Source organism: Leuresthes tenuis, unplaced genomic scaffold (genome assembly GCF_036924035.1).
Source record: "Leuresthes tenuis unplaced genomic scaffold, fLeuTen1.0.hap1 SCAF_18, whole genome shotgun sequence".
Taxonomy (NCBI): Eukaryota; Metazoa; Chordata; class Actinopteri; order Atheriniformes; family Atherinopsidae; genus Leuresthes; species Leuresthes tenuis.
The window spans coordinates 1373574-1390481 of record NW_027325372.1 but is presented as its reverse complement, the minus strand read 5'-3'; the positions used below and the strand labels follow the sequence as shown (position 1 = coordinate 1390481).

At 44.1% G+C, this 16908-nt stretch overlaps 2 protein-coding genes across 2 annotated transcripts in view; one reads left to right on the top strand and one right to left on the bottom strand.

The window, feature by feature from the left end:
- The window catches only part of LOC140275682 (probable ATP-dependent RNA helicase ddx6), a 436375-nt gene that overhangs the window by 385766 nt on the left and 33701 nt on the right, over positions 1 to 16908 (top strand). The gene's annotated exons all lie outside the window — the stretch shown is intronic.
- Positions 1 to 16908, bottom strand: part of myo1g (myosin IG) — a 54682-nt gene that overhangs the window by 17159 nt on the left and 20615 nt on the right. The window contains exons 15-21 of the mRNA XM_072371184.1: positions 14261 to 14427; positions 13826 to 14033; positions 12178 to 12401; positions 11179 to 11323; positions 8929 to 9033; positions 8377 to 8490; positions 2489 to 2646 (exon numbers count right to left, since the gene is read on the bottom strand). Coding sequence (XP_072227285.1) covers positions 2489 to 2646; positions 8377 to 8490; positions 8929 to 9033; positions 11179 to 11323; positions 12178 to 12401; positions 13826 to 14033; positions 14261 to 14427 — 1121 coding nt within the window. The remainder of the gene's footprint in view (positions 1 to 2488; positions 2647 to 8376; positions 8491 to 8928; positions 9034 to 11178; positions 11324 to 12177; positions 12402 to 13825; positions 14034 to 14260; positions 14428 to 16908) is intronic.

Here is a 16908-nt window from a genome sequence, read left to right as displayed (position 1 = left end):
ACACTCATAAAAGGAAGAACACACGCCGGCTGGTGCGACCGCCATCTGCCGGCGTCTGAGACCGGAGCAAATCCAGAGCTGCACTGAGCGGGTTGATGTGAGGTCAAAGGTACAAAGGGGAAGGTCGCCGAAGGTCGCTGAAGGTCATGTTGAACAGCAGAGCGAACACAAAGTGGTGATAACAGCTTGAATGATGCCACTGGACTTCATGGATCCTGAAGACGTTTCAGCTCTCACCTGAACGGCTTCTTCAGCTCTGAACCCGATGATCAGCGGAGAACAGATCAATTTGGAAGTTAAAGTTTATGTTTCTGCATTTAGCAGAAGCTTTTATCCAAAGCGACTTACAGGTAGGCAGGTAGGGTGAGGGGGTCTTGCCTAAAGAATAATTCATAGTCCTGTTTTCATTAGTTCAAGCCATCTTTTGTTTTGTTAGTTTTTTTTTTGTGCTCTAAATAAATCAAGTTTTTCTTTCTAAATATCTGCATCGGGGTCCTACATTGTTGCCACACCACAGCTGAGCTGTTGTGACATTTTCCTCTAACAGCAGATTTGTGATCCCACAAGTTGAGCCGGTTGTGGAACATTTTCATAATACAGCCTCTCACAGGTGAAGAATCAGAGGCTGGAAAACTTACAGGTAGGCATGTAGGGTGAGGGGGTCTTGCCTAAGGACCCCTGCTGGAGTTATGAAGGGGATTTGAACTCAGGTCTCCCACATGGAAGGTGGCAATGATACACTATCCAGCCCCTCCCTAAAGTTTGGAAGAACTCCAGAATGAGTCCCAGTCTGAGGCCTTGTGTGGGATGCTGACGTCAGCGGTTCTGGCAGGATTTGGAGGATTAATCCTTGAGGAGAGCGTGCACCGCAGACGGAGCGCTGCCTCAGCAGCCAGGCCTGACACACTCAACCAAAACAGCCTGCTGAGCGCGAAGGTGGCGGGTCGTGCCGCTCCGGTCGGGTCCGGCAGGGACGACAGCGGGTGGAAGTGAATCAGATGCATAAGCAGCGATGATGAGGTGATAAACGTCACGGCGACGGATTTATTTCACAGCAGTTATTCAGAGCAGGACTCACACTGACAGCTGTGATAAATGCCAAGAATACGATTTGCGTGATTGTTCTGCTGCGTTAACAGACTCCGTTTCATTGAGGTCTTTCAGCAGCTGAGCTCACAAATTCATTTCTCTGCTCGCCTGAAAGTGAAATCAGCTACTTATTGCTCTGTTTTACCGAGAAGCTGCAGCACAAACAGATTAAAGTCATCAGCCGAGCTTCTGACAAACATTCCTTCTCGTTTCATCTGATCTGATGGAACGGGTCTCGTTCTGTTAAACGTCTGCCGCAACACCTTCAGTGACCTTTATTAGGAAATTAAATCGACCGCACCTTGACCTGAGAGCTGCACAGTTCGTTTAATCCCAGGAAGTCAGAATCCAGACTGAAATTAGATGAACACCAAGGTCCGATATTTGAAAGCAGTCTGAGTCTGGAGATAAAGATTCGGAGACATTTTGTACGTCGACACGTAACTGGAGCCTCTTATCGCGCTGGAAGTCGCTGCATTTCCATCAAACGATGGAAGGAATCATTGAAAAGTGCCGTCAGCAGCTGCCTTCATCTTTATTTTATCTATACTTTAATGAAGGTGTGTTTTACCGGGGGCTCAAACCAAAAGCATCGTGAGCGGCCAGCTGCCGTTCATTTTCAATGTAAGCTGGCGTTGTGAGCTTCAAGAGTTGAGAAAGGCTCAACTTTATGCAAATGAGCAGTGACGACATGCGACGACAGCCAATCAGGGCCGATCTGGATTCCGAAGGAGGAAAAAAGGCGAAAAAAAGGTGGAAAAAAGCGGAAAACGGCAGAACGCAAACAAAGAAACACAAAGAAGGCCCAGAGTATGATCCATGGTGAAAGAGGGAACCGATGTATGGATGGATTATTATATATATGCTAGTTGCTATACATATAAGCCCCGCCCCTTTGGCCGCTTCCGGCGGCAGAAGAAGAACAAGCGGCGGGTTGTGAGCGAGTCTGGAGATAAAAATTTGGAGACATTTTGTACGTCGACATGTAGCTCGAGCCTCTTATCGCGCTGGAAGTCGCTGCATTTCCATCAAACGATGGAAGGAATCATTGAAAAGTGCCGTCAGCAGCTGCCTTCATCTTTATTTTACCTATACTTTAATGAAGGTGTGTTTTACTCCATATTACTGCAGGGGCTGGCTGTCTCTCCCACAGTGTGTATCCTGTCCTGTACATTAAAGGATGCGAGCGTGTTGCCTGGCTGTTACCTCCGAGGTCATGATAATAAACACATTAACAGAGCCGTGGCTCATTGTGTCTTTTCCCCCAAGTTCAGTTTCCAAACATCATTGATTTGCAGAACTGACCCACCAAAGCTGCCTCCATCCCACCTCATGAGCATCAACTCCTGAAGAGCCGAGCTGGAGAGGTTTGTTCTGGTTAAATCGAGCGGGGACTGACCGTGTGAAGTGATCCACCAGCGACCCGACCAGCTCGCCCACCCGGTCCTGGTTGGGGCTCAGCTCGCCTCGCTGCAGACACAGCAGGACGTCATCCTGGGAGGCCGTGTGGAGCGCCACCAGCTGGTCGACCCCGGCGGTCACGCTCAGGCCTGTAAACTGTGGAGAGAGGCATCTTTAATCCATCAGGGATTCAAGCAGTCGAGTTACGGATGGGATTTAATAAATTAGAGATATTCTGCTAAATAATCAGCTTCCAGAAAAAGAAAGAAACACAAAATACATAAAAAACGAAGCTCAGCCCTGAACACTGAGTGAATACGATAGATCTGTCTGCTGCTTTCCACCAGCTTGTCATTGTTGTGGATGTCTTCAAATGCATGTTGATATCAAGACAAAAATGACCTTTAGGAGCCTCATTCTATACACTGCTCTGTTTGCTCTGTGCTGCCTCTCAGCTCAGAGGTTTCCTGCATCAGGACACGATGGCAGCACCGTTAGGAAAAGGCTGAACAAGGATGGCTTGTTTGGAAGGGCTGCAGGAGAAAGCCTCTTCTCTCTAAAAAGAACATGGCAGCACAGCTTAGGTTTGCAAAGCTGCATCTGAACAGAGCTCAAGACTTCTGGAACAATGTCCTTTGGACAGACCAGAGCAAAGTGGAGATGTTTGGTCCTAATGCACAGCAGCACGTTTGGAGGAAACCAAACACAGCATATCAGCACAAACACCTCATACCAGCTGTCAAGCACGGTGGTGGAGGGCTGATGATCTGGGCTGGTTCTGCAGCCACAGGACCTGGGCACCTTGCAGTCATTGAGTCCACCATGAACTCCTCTGGATACCAAAGTATTCTAGAGTCAGATGTGAGGCCATCTGTCCCACAGCTAAAGCTGGGCTGAAACTGGCTCATCAACAGGACAAAGATCCCAAACACAGCAGCAGATCTACAGCAGAATGTGGGAAAAAGGAAAGAATCAAGGTGTTGCAATGGTCCAGTCAGAGTCCAGACCTCAGCCTGACTGAAATGCTGTGGTGGGACCTTAAGAGAGCTGTGCAGAAACCAATGCTGCAAACCTCAATGAGCTGAAGCAGCGCTGGAGAGAAGAGGGCCGAGATTCCTCCAGAACCATGAGAGAGACTGATAACGTCCCACAGGAAACCATCACTGCAGCTCACTGCTGCTGAAGCTGCTGGATCAGGGGTTCACTTAGTTTTACACTCACTGCTGCTGAAGCTGCTGGATCAGGGGTTCACTTAGTTTGTGTCTCAGTTCAATAAATGCAGACACAGTGAACGGTTGGTTCATCTCCAGGCTGTCCCTGTAACATTCAGGGACAGATTACAGCCCTGGAAATTAAAGTGTTGCGGATTATCACCTCAACTCATAATACCTGAGTTTACCAACACGCTGCATCCTGGATTAAAAACGCCGACATGAAACAAGTCGGCAGGATTGTTTCCGCTCAGATTGCAGAAATTCAGCCGGCGGCTGCAGTGAAGGGAAAGTCCTGAACGTGACCCAGATAGCATAATGTACAGATCTGCCACTGGAGGAGGGAGCGAAAGGCTCGGGGGGAATGGTCCCGTGGAGTTGACAGCCAGGTGCGTCAGAGCTCTGAAAGGGAATGGGAGGCAGAGTGGACTAAGCCTCTTACAGCCCCCAGCTCACTCAGGTTAATCATCAAAGCCAGACTCTGGGACAACCTGTCCCCTCAGGGCAGGGAACGCTGTCCGGCTTATTCAGCAGCGATTCCACAAACTGAGCAGGAACGTTTCCTGGCCCCGCCTCTAATAAGTGACATCATTAGCCTGAGCAGCAGGGACTGAGATGATGTCATTCAGAGGCTTAAAGTTGTAATAATTTACTAAACTTCCTACATTTGAGAAGCATGAAACGTGCCTGTTCTCCCAGATAAATAAATAAATAAATAATAAAAATATATAAAAATGTTATAAATTTTTCTATTTTGTAGTTTTTCTGTTTTATTTTGTATATTTTGTTCTGTTTTATTTTGTATTTTTTTCCGTTTTATTTTGTATTTTTTCTGTTTTATTTTGTATATTTTTGTTTTATTTTGTAGTTTTTCTGTTTTATTTTGTATATTTTGTTCCGTTTTATTTTGTATATTTTGTTCCGTTTTATTTTGTATATTTTGTTCCGTTTTATTTTGTATTTTGTTCTGTTTTATTTTGTATTTTTTCTGATTTATTTTGTATTTTTTCTGTTTTATTTTGTATTTTTTCCGTTTTATTTTGTATATTTTTCTGTTTTACTTTGTATTTTTTTTCTGATATTTTTTTTCCTTTTTGCATCTTCTGAATCTCCTCCTCTGTAACTCTGGTAAGATGGTGTCATTTCCTAAAATGGAAGCTTCAACAGTGAATGTTAACACTTCTGACACCAGATTTCAAAGGGCTGCAGCTTCACAATAGTTAAAAATAAATGTGAAGCTAAATTAATCAGATCCTGATTCTTCAGTGTCTGAGTGGCAGAGAACTGCTGTTCATATCTGTTAGTTTCATCTGTTCTCAGAGTCCAGAAACCATCAGTTAGGAGGAGGAACAGCAGCTCAGCATCTGTCACATCTGTCTCCTGGACAGATGTTAGGCTCAGAGTGTCTGACCCCCCCCCGGTACCCAGTCCTCATTCCTGCTGACACACTGGCTTCCATTCAGACCCCCCTGAGCTCCATCACCTCCACCTTTTCCCGTCATTATGACCCTCTACGATCTTCTCTTGTTAAAGAGTTTGATTCATTTTCTCTAAATTTCACCCAAACATCTTCCATATGAACGAACCTGGAGGCCTGAACCTGCAGAAGTTCAGACCTCCCTGAGGTTCATCCAACCATTGAACAGAGTCCGTTTAAATGTTAAAATATTAAACTTTTCTTTCTCTCGCTCGGCGATACGAGACGGGGGCAGAGCTGGTTTTCATATCTGAATTTCTGACCTGGATACGACTCTGAGCCTGAGCAGCAGAGCTTAATGGCAGCAGCTATCTTTAGCATCTCCGCTGCAGCATAATGATGGTTTTTAACCCTCTGGCATGTTGCTCCATCTCAACAATGCGAGACAAGCAGCTGTGCCGACTCATTAGATCAGTAGGTGTTACCCGTTTCCTCTTAAACCTCTTAAAATCTCGTTCATCGCGGCCTTTTTAACCCTCAAACTCAACTGTGAGACAAAAACGACAATTAATGAAGTCCCTAAACTAAATTATCGACTTTTTAACCTGATCGGAGCGTCTCTTCGTTCCAAACTATCCTTTTATTATTGATCCGAGACGTCCGTACAGAACTTGGAAAGAAAGCATTTAGTTATTCTGCCGCCTGCGTCTGAAATAAAGAACTAAATGACCTGAATCTGCAGAAGCTGTTTTTAACACAGTTCATGTTCATTCTGCTCCATTGTGACCTTTGACCTTTGTATTCTATTCTCTGAGGTTTTATGATGCTTTATAATTTCTTGCTGCTGACCTGAGCTTCTGCCGATCCGAGATGCTCTTGGAAGAAGATTTTAAATCTCAAGAGTCTCTATTTTCTGGTTAATTTCTAGCCGTATTCGTACAGTCCGTGTTAGTCCGTGTCGTATGAGTAAACATTTCAGACAAGGGGCGGAGCTACAGCCACCAAACACCTACGTCATGTTCCTGTGGAGCCCAGAAAAGACCCTGAAGGAGCTGAAATGGTTCCAGGAACTGAGGGCCGTGGTCCCTAGTTCCCGGGGGTCACGGTTCCTAGTTCCCGGGGGCCGTGGTTTCTAGTTCCCGGGGGTCGCGGTTCCTAGTTCCCGGGGGTCGCGGTTCCTAGTTCCCGAGGGCCGCTGTTCCTAGTTCCCGGGGGCCGTGGTTCCTAGTTCCCGGGGGCCGTGGTTCCTAGTTCCCGGGGGCCGTGGTTCCTAGTTCCCGGGGGGCCGTGGTTCCTAGTTCCCGGGGGCCGTGGTCCCTAGTTCCTGTATGTCCGAATGCACGAAAAAAACGTCCCTATTCCTGAAAAGGTTCTAGGAACTGCAAAAGGTTCCTACAGTGGGAATGAGCCTAAAGATTATATAAATAAAATAGCATTTGCTGGCATTAGTGCAGCTTGTGCTGCCTCCTTTTGTTATCATAGAGGATATTTAATGTCTCGCTCCGCATTAAACTGTGGAGGGAAGCCATGGCGTGCACACAGACCGCCGGTGATCTTAAAGCAGTCACATTGTGAAGAAAAAACAAACAGAATCCTTCGGTTTTGAAATATAAAAGGCACTGGAGGTGGAGCAGAAATAAGGGCACATGTACCCATCCACCCGATGTCGATGCAGCTTTAAGAAATCTCAAAGCGACAGATGATTAAATAAAACCGTCTGTCTTCACTTCCAGAGCCGGCGGTCCTGTGAGGCCTCTGATCTAGTTTCTCAGATTAGGCCATGAAATGAACCAGTTTCACCCCGTGTGACAGATAACCCAAAGAGGAGCGATATCGTCTCAGTCTGCGTCCTCCTTCTGCTCGAGTGCTGATGGGCCGAAGAGACCCGGGTCGAACATGATGAGGAGGCCGGTGCGTGGAGTCCATGGAGCCTGGAAGGAGGAGCATCTGACCCACATTCAGGGTCACTGTGAGGATGTGGTTCTGCTGCTGACCCGAGTCACACAGAGAAGACAGAAACCCAGACTGGTTCAGGCCAGTTCGGACGGGTTGAGTTTAAATAAAGAGCACTAAGCTGGAGGAAGTTACAGAAGGAAACTGAACTTTCAGCAGCCACAGCTGGACCCGGTCCCAGGAGGGTCAGCAGCAGACGCTCAGAACACGCCGACCTCAGTCTCCACAGTATAAGGATGCGAATATCAGTTTAATCCCACATGTTTCCTGCTCCTATACGCTGCCAACTGTGGATGAATGTGATGATTATGGGTCATTTCTGAAGTTTTTATTCTTGTGTTATTCCTTAAGTTGTAACGAATGTTTTATTTTTTTTAGTATTTTAGTAATGTTTCATGTACTTAGTGCGTATGGTAGAAGTTTATATCAATTACTAATCAATTTACTTGGCTTTCCAAGTCACTGATTAGTGATTTCAGGGGAGATATGTGGAGTAAATTTATATAATAAGTTAGTCAGCGGATGACGTTAGCCCGTTAGCCAGTGGAAGATGTTAGCCAGTTAGCCAGTGGAAGATGTTAGCCAGTGGAAGATATTAGCCCGTTAGCCAGTGGAAGATGTTAGCCAGTTAGCCAGTGGAAGATGTTAGCCAGTTAGCCAGTGGAAGATGTTAGCCAGTTAGCCAGTGGAAGATGTTAGCCAGTGGAAGATGTTAGCCAGTGGAAGATGTTAGCCAGTTAGCCAGTGGAAGATGTTAGCCAGTTAGCCAGTGGAAGATGTTAGCCAGTTAGCCAGTGGAAGATGTTAGCCAGTGGAAGATGTTAGCCAGTTAGCCAGTGGAAGATGTTAGCCAGTTAGCCAGTGGAAGATGTTAGCCAGTGGAAGATATTAGCCCGTTAGCCAGTGGAAGATGTTAGCCAGTGGAAGATGTTAGCCCGTTAGCCAGTGGAAGATGTTAGCCAGTGGAAGATGTTAGCCAGTTAGCCAGTGGAAGATGTTAGCCAGTTAGCCAGTGGAAGATGTTAGCCCGTTAGCCAGTGGAAGATGTTAGCCAGTTAGCCAGTGGAAGATGTTAGCCAGTTAGCCAGTGGAGGCTTCTAACAATGCTGGAGCTAGTTCAGACTGCACAGACGGAGGTTTTTAGTCGTTTAAACTCCTCTTTAAATGGTGTTTCTTTATAATGCTGAAAACAAAATATTATCCTCAACGATCACACAGTTGTACTCATGAGGGTTAAGGTTAGACATCTAATTTATTCACTGGGGAGGATCTTGAATGTGTGTTTTTGTGTTTGTAAGCACTCACCGCGTCCAAAGGAAACCTCTTCAGCACCTTGTAGTGCTTCTTCGGCTCTAATTTGTAGACGTACTTGTCTGTGACAAACAGGGCTCGGTCTTTACTTTTATTGAATCTGTTCACCTGAGAGAGAAGAAGAAAAGAAGGTTTAACACATTTGTTCTTGCTCTACTTTCTGTTTGGGGCCTTTTGCGCAGCTGAGAGAATCTTCTGGGATATCAGTCTTTGTTCTAAAGCAAGTTTTCTATGTAGAAGCAACACATAAAACATGAAAAGACTGTCAGTGTTTGCATGTTTGAATATAATAAAGCTGTACCCATAACTCTCTACAGGCTCTGATAAGAAGAGTATGTCCTGTATCACCCACAGGGTGTTCGGCATGAGGTAAAACTCCATGATCAGCCCTCTGATCATCCTCTATTCACAGTTTAACATGAAATCTTAAAAGATACAGAAGGGAGAAAGTGTGCGGGGGTGGATGGGAACACAGGGAGCAAGAAAAACATCCCAAAGCCAGGGAAGCAGCTAAAGAAGCTCACAGAAACAATAATTCTACTGTACCTTCCTGCAGAAGCCCGAGAAGACGACCTGACCGTAAGCGTCTCTGTTCTTGAGCTCCTTGGAAACTCGGACGAAGCCGGAGCTGGTCTGAGGACAGTCCCGCAGCTGCAGAAATCAAAGACCCCAGTTATCCGGGGAGAGCAGATATGGGAATACACTCTGGGTGACCTGTCCCAGCCTCTCTGAAGCCTTTTCATGGCTTTAATTCCACAAGCAGCCGATCAAAGCTCGAGCCTGGAGCTGAGCTGGAGAGGAGCAGCATGGTCGATGCTGCAGCTCAACGGTTTCATGAGAAGCTGTGAGGAAACATGCCTTTAATGCATGTAACCACTGCTCAGAGCATCCTCTGTATATCACTGCATATCCAGTGCAGGAGGCAGCGTCACCTTAAATAAGCCTGAAACTCAGCCGCTGAAGGCTAGTTATGGTGGTTGGTTAACCAGCACCGGGAGAAAACTAACTAAAGGTCATCAGATATCTGTCATATGGAGGTGTAAAGTCCTAAATGATTAAGAAACCGATAAGAAAGTCAGATTTTTTACTCCTTATGTTTTAAACTTTGCTCTATTCTAATTAAATTTAAGTGAATGAAACTGTATTACTCCCTATATGAATTAAAATGTATTGTTTTAAGGTTTTTTTAGTCACTTTTCATTGAAGCTTCTGAGCATATAAACCTGCTTTGATGCTCCAGTAACTGTAAATAAATAATGTGTTCCCTTCTGTGACGTTAATGACAAGAGAAGACAAAAATCAGCTCAAATTCTGATCAGGAAATAAACTCTATGAGGTTTTCTGAGAATATCCGACAAACACTCTTTGGCCCGGAGGCCTTTAACAACTTCAGCCTCATTTAAGTCATGATTCAGGCTCCCTGCCTGCTTCTCATGCACCGACCTGTGGCCCGCTGTGGAATTAAATGCAATCACATGAACGTGGAAGGCGGAGAGTCACGGGCCGTCTGACAAACTGTGGCGGGGAGAGACTCGGGACTCAGTCATGCTCCCCGAAGGCATCTTTAAAGCCACCAAACAGCCTCAGATTAGCAGCTAAATGAGGCAACTGTGGGATTCATTAAAGAGGGGCTGTGTTCACAGGCACCATCCTCTCCTGGTCATGCTTTGTAGCCCGAAGCGTGTCATGTGCACGTATACATTCACAACAACGGCCCAGTTTCTGTGGCTCACTGCTGGTCATTCGGGTCTTATTCACTGTGACCGATTCTGGAGAAAATGTAGCCGGCGGCGGTAAATAAACCCGGCGGATTTTCCCTGTTTTCACAGAGATGTAGTGAGGACATCAGCACAGCTGGAGAGCTGATGGGGGCCTGTTTCATGGGAAATATGACATGTTTCATGGGAAATGTGATGTTTTGTGACATCATGTGACGTTTTGTGACATCATGTGACGTTTTGTGACATCATGTCATGTTTTGTGACATCATGTGACGTTTTGTGACATCATGTGACGTTTTGTGACATCATGTGACGTTTTGTGACATCATGTGACGTTTTGTGACATCATGTGACGTTTTGTGACATCATGTGACGTTTTGTGACATCATGTGACGTGTTTCATGTAAAATGGACCACGTTTAAAAAGTATTTTTGCACAGAAACGGGTCAGAAAAGAGATTTTTAACAGTTTTTGACGTTCAAAAATAAAAAAACTCCAATCTAATAATAAAAAAATGCCCTTTGAATTAAAAATAAATTCAAAGTTATTCAGAGTAAATTTACGATGGAGCTTTTAAAAAAATTCTAAAAACTTTCTGAAACTTTTTACTTTTAAAATTTGACAAAAAAATAAATAAAAAAAATTGATCAAGTTTTCAAAAAAATGTTTTTAGGTAAAAAAATAAATTTTTCTTGTTCCTATTTTTGAAACATTCTGTTTTTCTCGTTAGTTCAACGAAGACTTTCGTAAACTCGGGTTCTGCCTCCGTCTCGTCTGCTTTGGAACAAGCAGACTTAACCAGAAACAAATAAGTGGGTTTTTTCAGACTAAATAAACTGTTTTCTGCGTTAACTTGGGCAGGAGAAGATACTCAGGAGGACTTCTATCTCTTTTCTCATGTTTTATAGAGCAAACTAAAAAGCTAAAGTCTGCACATTAGCTGCTGAATGAATCAGGAAAGTAAGACTTCTAACTGGAAGGAGGAGCTTTGAAAAGTGCTTCAGGGACTAATTCACGGTGATGTGCGGCAGGTCAGAGGAACTCTGGACTTATTTGAGTGTTTGTGGTTCTCACGTTTGACAGGTAGTCCCTCTCCCAAGCCCGGCTCACTCCCCAGTCCTTCCTCTCGCCACTCAGAGCCTTCAGAGCCGCCACCTTAGCCCGAACCTCCAGCATGTCAGACGGAGGGATGTTCTTCACAATCTGCCTCGCCCACCACCTGACAACAGCGATGAGACCGAGACAGCGGCCCCGTGAGAGGAGTTTTACCTACAAATTACTTCTTTCTGTGAGAATCAGGGTGTTAAAATGCTAAACCAGTAGAGCTGAGTCAAGACGCGTCACAAAATATAAAAGGGACATTAGCTTTGGATGGATTATGAAGGAACAGATGGCACCAAGTTTGCTTAGCTTAGCATTAAAGGCTAGCTTGACGGATAAGCTAACTTGGCTAGCTTATCTTACCTGCAGGTGCAAGCTTAGCTAGTTAATTTAGGCATTAATGCTAGGCTAAGCTAACCAATACCTGCAGGTGCAAGCTTAGCTAGTTAATTTAGGCATTAATGCTAGGCTAAGCTAACCAATACCTGCAGCTGCAAGCTTAGCTAGTTAATTTAGGCATTAATGCTAGGCTAAGCTAACCAACCACTAACAAAATATCAAACTCTGGCTTCGAGGTGTTCTCTGTTATTTATGTTATGCGGCCACGTGAGAGGAGTTTTACCTACAAATTACTTTGGTTTTGTAAAAACTTTGAAAGCTAAACCAGTAGAGCTGAGTCAAGACAAAATATAAAAGGGACATTAGCTTTGGATGGATTATGGAGGAACAGATGGCACCAAGTTTGCTTAGCTTAGCATTAAAGGCTAGCTTGACGGATAAGTTAACTTGGCTAGCTTATCTTACCTGCAGGTGCAAGATTAGCTAGTTAATGTAGGCATTAATGCTAGGCTAAGCTAACCAACCACTAACAAAATATCAAACTCTGGCTTCGAGGTGTTATTTATGTTCAAAACTAACATCCGAGTGTGGATGAAGTTCTATGTTTCTATGTTTCCACATCTGGGCTCTGACCTGCGGTGCAGCATGACGGTGATGTTGTGAAACTGCGACAAAGCTGCAGGCGGCGTCGGCCACTCCACGCTCTTCCCGTAGTCGGCCATCGTTCGCACATTAGAAAACCTCCGCTCCACCTCCCAGAAGTGCGCCTTCACCTTGTAGCGCTTGTAGCAGCCCATGATGGTGTAGATGGCTCTCATCCGCCGGCACCTCAGGCGAGCCAAAGCCCCACGCCAAATCTGCAGGTTTTACAACATGAGACATAAAACAAGAGAAGACCGCCTCCTCTGAGCCCCACGGAGCTGAGGAGAAACTTTTACTCCAGTAAGAGATCCAGACTTTAAAGTAGGTCAGGATAAAGCGAGGAGGGAACAGTCTTCACTGAGCCAGCCAAGTAATTGACTCTAATGCAACTGTGCTCTGGATCTCATTTATTATCCCAATTATTGTTACAGGAAATTAGGATTCAAGCTGGCAGATGAATTCCAGTCAGACATAAGCAGGAGCTGCATATTCATGAGACTGAGGTCTGCTCTGAACCTCAGAAGCCTTTCACTGTTAAAGATAAACTGAAACCTGCTCTGAGACGCATGACCTGAGCTGCCACAGCAGTAAATCAGGTCATCATTTAACTGGATCAATACAACACGAAGTAAAACTCTGGCACTAATGTTTCAAGTCCCTGATGTTAGCTACAAAGAGCTTAATGGAGCGGCTCCATCTACTTGAATGCTCTTGCAAAGGCTTCTGTCCCAACTGGGTCCCTCCGTTGGTCCCAGGATTGTCGTCTAGCAGCTCCTACACCACGCCTAAGACAATCCAAACTCTGTTCATGTGTCGTCCCACGATGGTGGAATGACCTACCGAGCGCTACCAGAACAGGGGCGTCCCTGTCTATCTTCAGGAAGCTCCTGAAAACCCAGCTCTTCAGAGAGCATCTCCTATCCCAGCACTTACCTTGTACTTCCCTCCCCCCTCTATCTCTGCTCTTTATCTTTCTGCTCTTCCTTCTATGCCTGCACCCTATCTCTACTCTGTCCCCTCTGACAGAGTCGGACTCCTGGGTTCCTTCTATGTAGCTTATTGTTAGCTTTTTATAAAGCTGTTATATCTTCATTTGTAAGTCGATTTGGATAAAAGCGTCTGATAAATACATAAATATAAACTCTATGCTTGACCGAGTAGTTCATAACACATTGTTCTGCAGTTATTTCAGTTTTACTCTGACTTTAAGGTCAATATTGAGAATCCTGGCACCCAAAAGAAAAGTAGGACCCGAAAATTAGCCAAAATTCTACAAGAAAAGGTCACATTTTGTCTAAAAATGGATTTGTCAACCAACATTTCACAATGATGTGGTTGATGATGCGCCTTTATGACAACATCTGCACTGAAATGAACCAAATAACTGCTAAAACGTGAATAATAAAGTCTTTCTGCACTTCCTTCTATGCCTGCACCCTATCTCTGCTCTGTCCCCTCTGACAGAGTCGGACTCCTGGGTTCCTTCTATGTAGCTTATTGTTAGCTTTTATAAAGCTGTTATATCTTCATTTGTAAGTCGCTTTGGATAAAAGCGTCTGATAAATACAGAAACAGAAACATAATGTTTACATCAGCGGTGGTAGGGAATCTGGCGAAGAGTGATGATGTCACGACTGACCTTCTGCAGGAAGAGCACCAGGATGGGGATGAGGGCGGCTCGCTCCTGTTCCAGGGTGAAGAGCGACCGCGGCGTTCGCACAAACAGCTTCGTGTGTCCGTAAGCCACGTCGTCCTGGAAACCGTGCTGCGTGATGATGGCCTCCACAGCCTCCCTGTCCGAGGCCATCAGGTGGTTTGGCCAGGTGTACTCGCACGTCATTTTATACCTGAACAATGTTTACAATCAGGGGTCATGATCCAGGAAGTTAGCGTTAATGTTTATTTATGCTGGAAGTGACAAAAAAATAAAAATAAATCAATGCAACAATGATTAGGAGCAATTTAAAGTCATGTTGGAGCTACAAACATTTCTAAACTTCCTCCCACAGCTTGGGAAAGGAGGAGCTGAAACAGCGCTCACGTGCACAGCTGCACGGTGAGCATGTTCTCTCACCGCTGCAGGAAGCGAGCGTACAGCTGCCGGTAGGCGAAGCCAGCCCTGCGGACCATCACGTTCTCCAGCAGGCCCAGGTAGGCCACCTGGTGCTGGCAGCGGGCGTCATCAAACAGCACCGGCGACTTCATCTCGTTGGGTTTTATGCAGCGAACATAGTACGGCTCCTGAGAAAACACAAAGGGGGACGTGAGTCCTCAGCTGGCTTAATGTGAGTGTTGTTTGGCTGCAGGCGGGGAAGATCTTTAAATAGGTCAGTTTTTATCCCCTGAAGAGCACTGGTGTCCCAGCATGGATCAATGAGGGATCACGTCCTTAAATCTACCGGCACACAGTGAATCTGCACTTGGACTGATTGTTTGAATAAAAGCACTGTGTGACACTTATTTTTGTCTTAAACTGCTTTCATCGCTGCTCTGAGTGAATCTGAACTGTCACCGAGTGCCAGACTGAGCTCGCTGACCCACATCTGAGGTTACAGAGAGCAGCTGAGCCTCAGATCACATCCAGCACTGCTCTTATTAACAGAACCTCAAACCGTCCGTCAACACTTTGAACTCAAAGCTACCGACGACGCCCGGATGCATGAAACCTGCGAGGGAAACGATATCTGGCTGCTTCTGCACCGCTGTGGAGGAGCGTTTTCCTCGTTTTCAACATGACCTGAAGAAGAAAATGTCCGTGTTCTGTCAGAAAGAAATGTCAGACAGTCAGAGGAGTTCAGCCGGGAAAAGGTGAGCAGCACATTTTGTGGTCCAGCTCACTCCCAACTCCCCACAGTGAGACAGGAGGAGGACAAGCAACCCGCTAAAAGTGAGACCAGGAAGCCCACAGTGTGGACATGTTGATGCTGAAGGCTCCACACTTCCTGTTCCAACCATCAAATATCCTCTCAGAGAAGATGTTCAACAGACATAAAGGAATGTTTCTGTCCAAAACTTTTGAAATGCAGCAAAAAAGAAAGCAGCAATGAGGCTTTCTTCCATCACCAGGTTGGGAGTTGAAAAAATAAAGACTGTAGTGTTGTCAGGAGCTGTGATAAAGTTTAAATAAAAGAGACAAAACCTTTAAGACAAACAGACAAAATGATTATCTCATCTTTTCCAGGATACGTTTCCCTCATCGTATCAGAAATAAAATAAAGATGAAATATTCTTAAAGATGAAGGGAACTGTACTAACACCAAGATATGAAGCGTCTTTGTTGTAGAAGAAAGATCCACAAAAAAGTACTTTGCCTAAAACATTCATGCACAATATTGTTCCGTGGAAGTTATATATTCTATATATTATACATATCATCTTGGTAAGATATAAAATATCACTTTTTTATCTCCTGTCCACACATTAATATGAATTAAAGAAAATAATTGATTGTTGTTTTGAAAGTTTTGGGGATTGTGGGAGAGAATTATCTCCTGTTCTTTCATAAAAGATGTTTGAGCAAAAGGATAATAAAGGAAGCACAAAGGCTTATTTCCTGAGCATTTAGAGAATTTGACCAGCTTTCATCTTCTGTGTAATTTCACTCAATTAGTAGCCATCAAAAACACTATTAGACCCGACCCAAAGACAAAGAAATGCAGTTATTCTACTCTAAGGTCCACACAGCAGCAACCAGGGCCGTGATATTTCTGAGAGGTCATTGTGGACAGTTATTTCACAGCTAACCTTTGGCTTCAGCATTTCCTAATGTCCAAAGCTCCTTTTAAAACTGTATTATGGTCATAGCCGTTACTGTATTCTGGATGCAAAGCTAACTAAATGGCTAAAGCGGGTGTTAGCTAGTATAAAGTATAAAATAAATGTAGTTCATGAGTTATCCCGTAAACATATCTGTAAATAGAGAAAAGTAAATGTATTTTTTAGGCTTTTATTCCACGAAGCTAAATGAGTTATGAGTGATGAGACCGAGAGAGTCCAGCTAAACTAGTGCTAAAGCTAACTAGCATAACATACGTTAGCTAGCGGGCTAACTAGCTTAGAGGGAAACTACCATTAAGTGACATACAACGATTCTTTAATGTCTTATCTTGGATATCTAGAAAGAAATTTGATCCCTTTCACTTGCCTAAATAATCATTTTCTTCCATATTCTTCAACACAACTTTTATAAACTTATATTAAAGAAATTAGTTTGTTTAAAAGGTTCTGGAACGCATTTACGTGGATTAATCCGCAGTTTATTCAAGAAATAAAAAATTATTTTATGAATCTACCTAACTGCAAACATCTGTTTACATCTAAATGTTAACATTAGCTTCTTTTTAATAAAGCACACCACAGCCCTGTAAACTAAGTATATTTATTTATTTCTAAACAGCAATCTCAAACCTATAAGTTGTTAATTATTTGGGTAAAATTTTTAAATCTCTCTAAAACTAGATTGAAACTAGATAACTTCTTGAATAAATTTTCATTGGGTTTAATATTTTTATCACACAGATTCTCATTTCACCAATAAAACAAAAGAATAAACTCAAAAGTTGGAGTTTTGGGGAAAGTTTTAGAAAACCGAAACATATTCAATGCAACACATTTTAGACGCATTTAGGATCCTGATTCCAGTTTGAACATTAATATTAGCCACATTTTCTATATAAAACTGACATTTTAATCTGTACTTCATCAAGTAGCCTGAACAGTTTA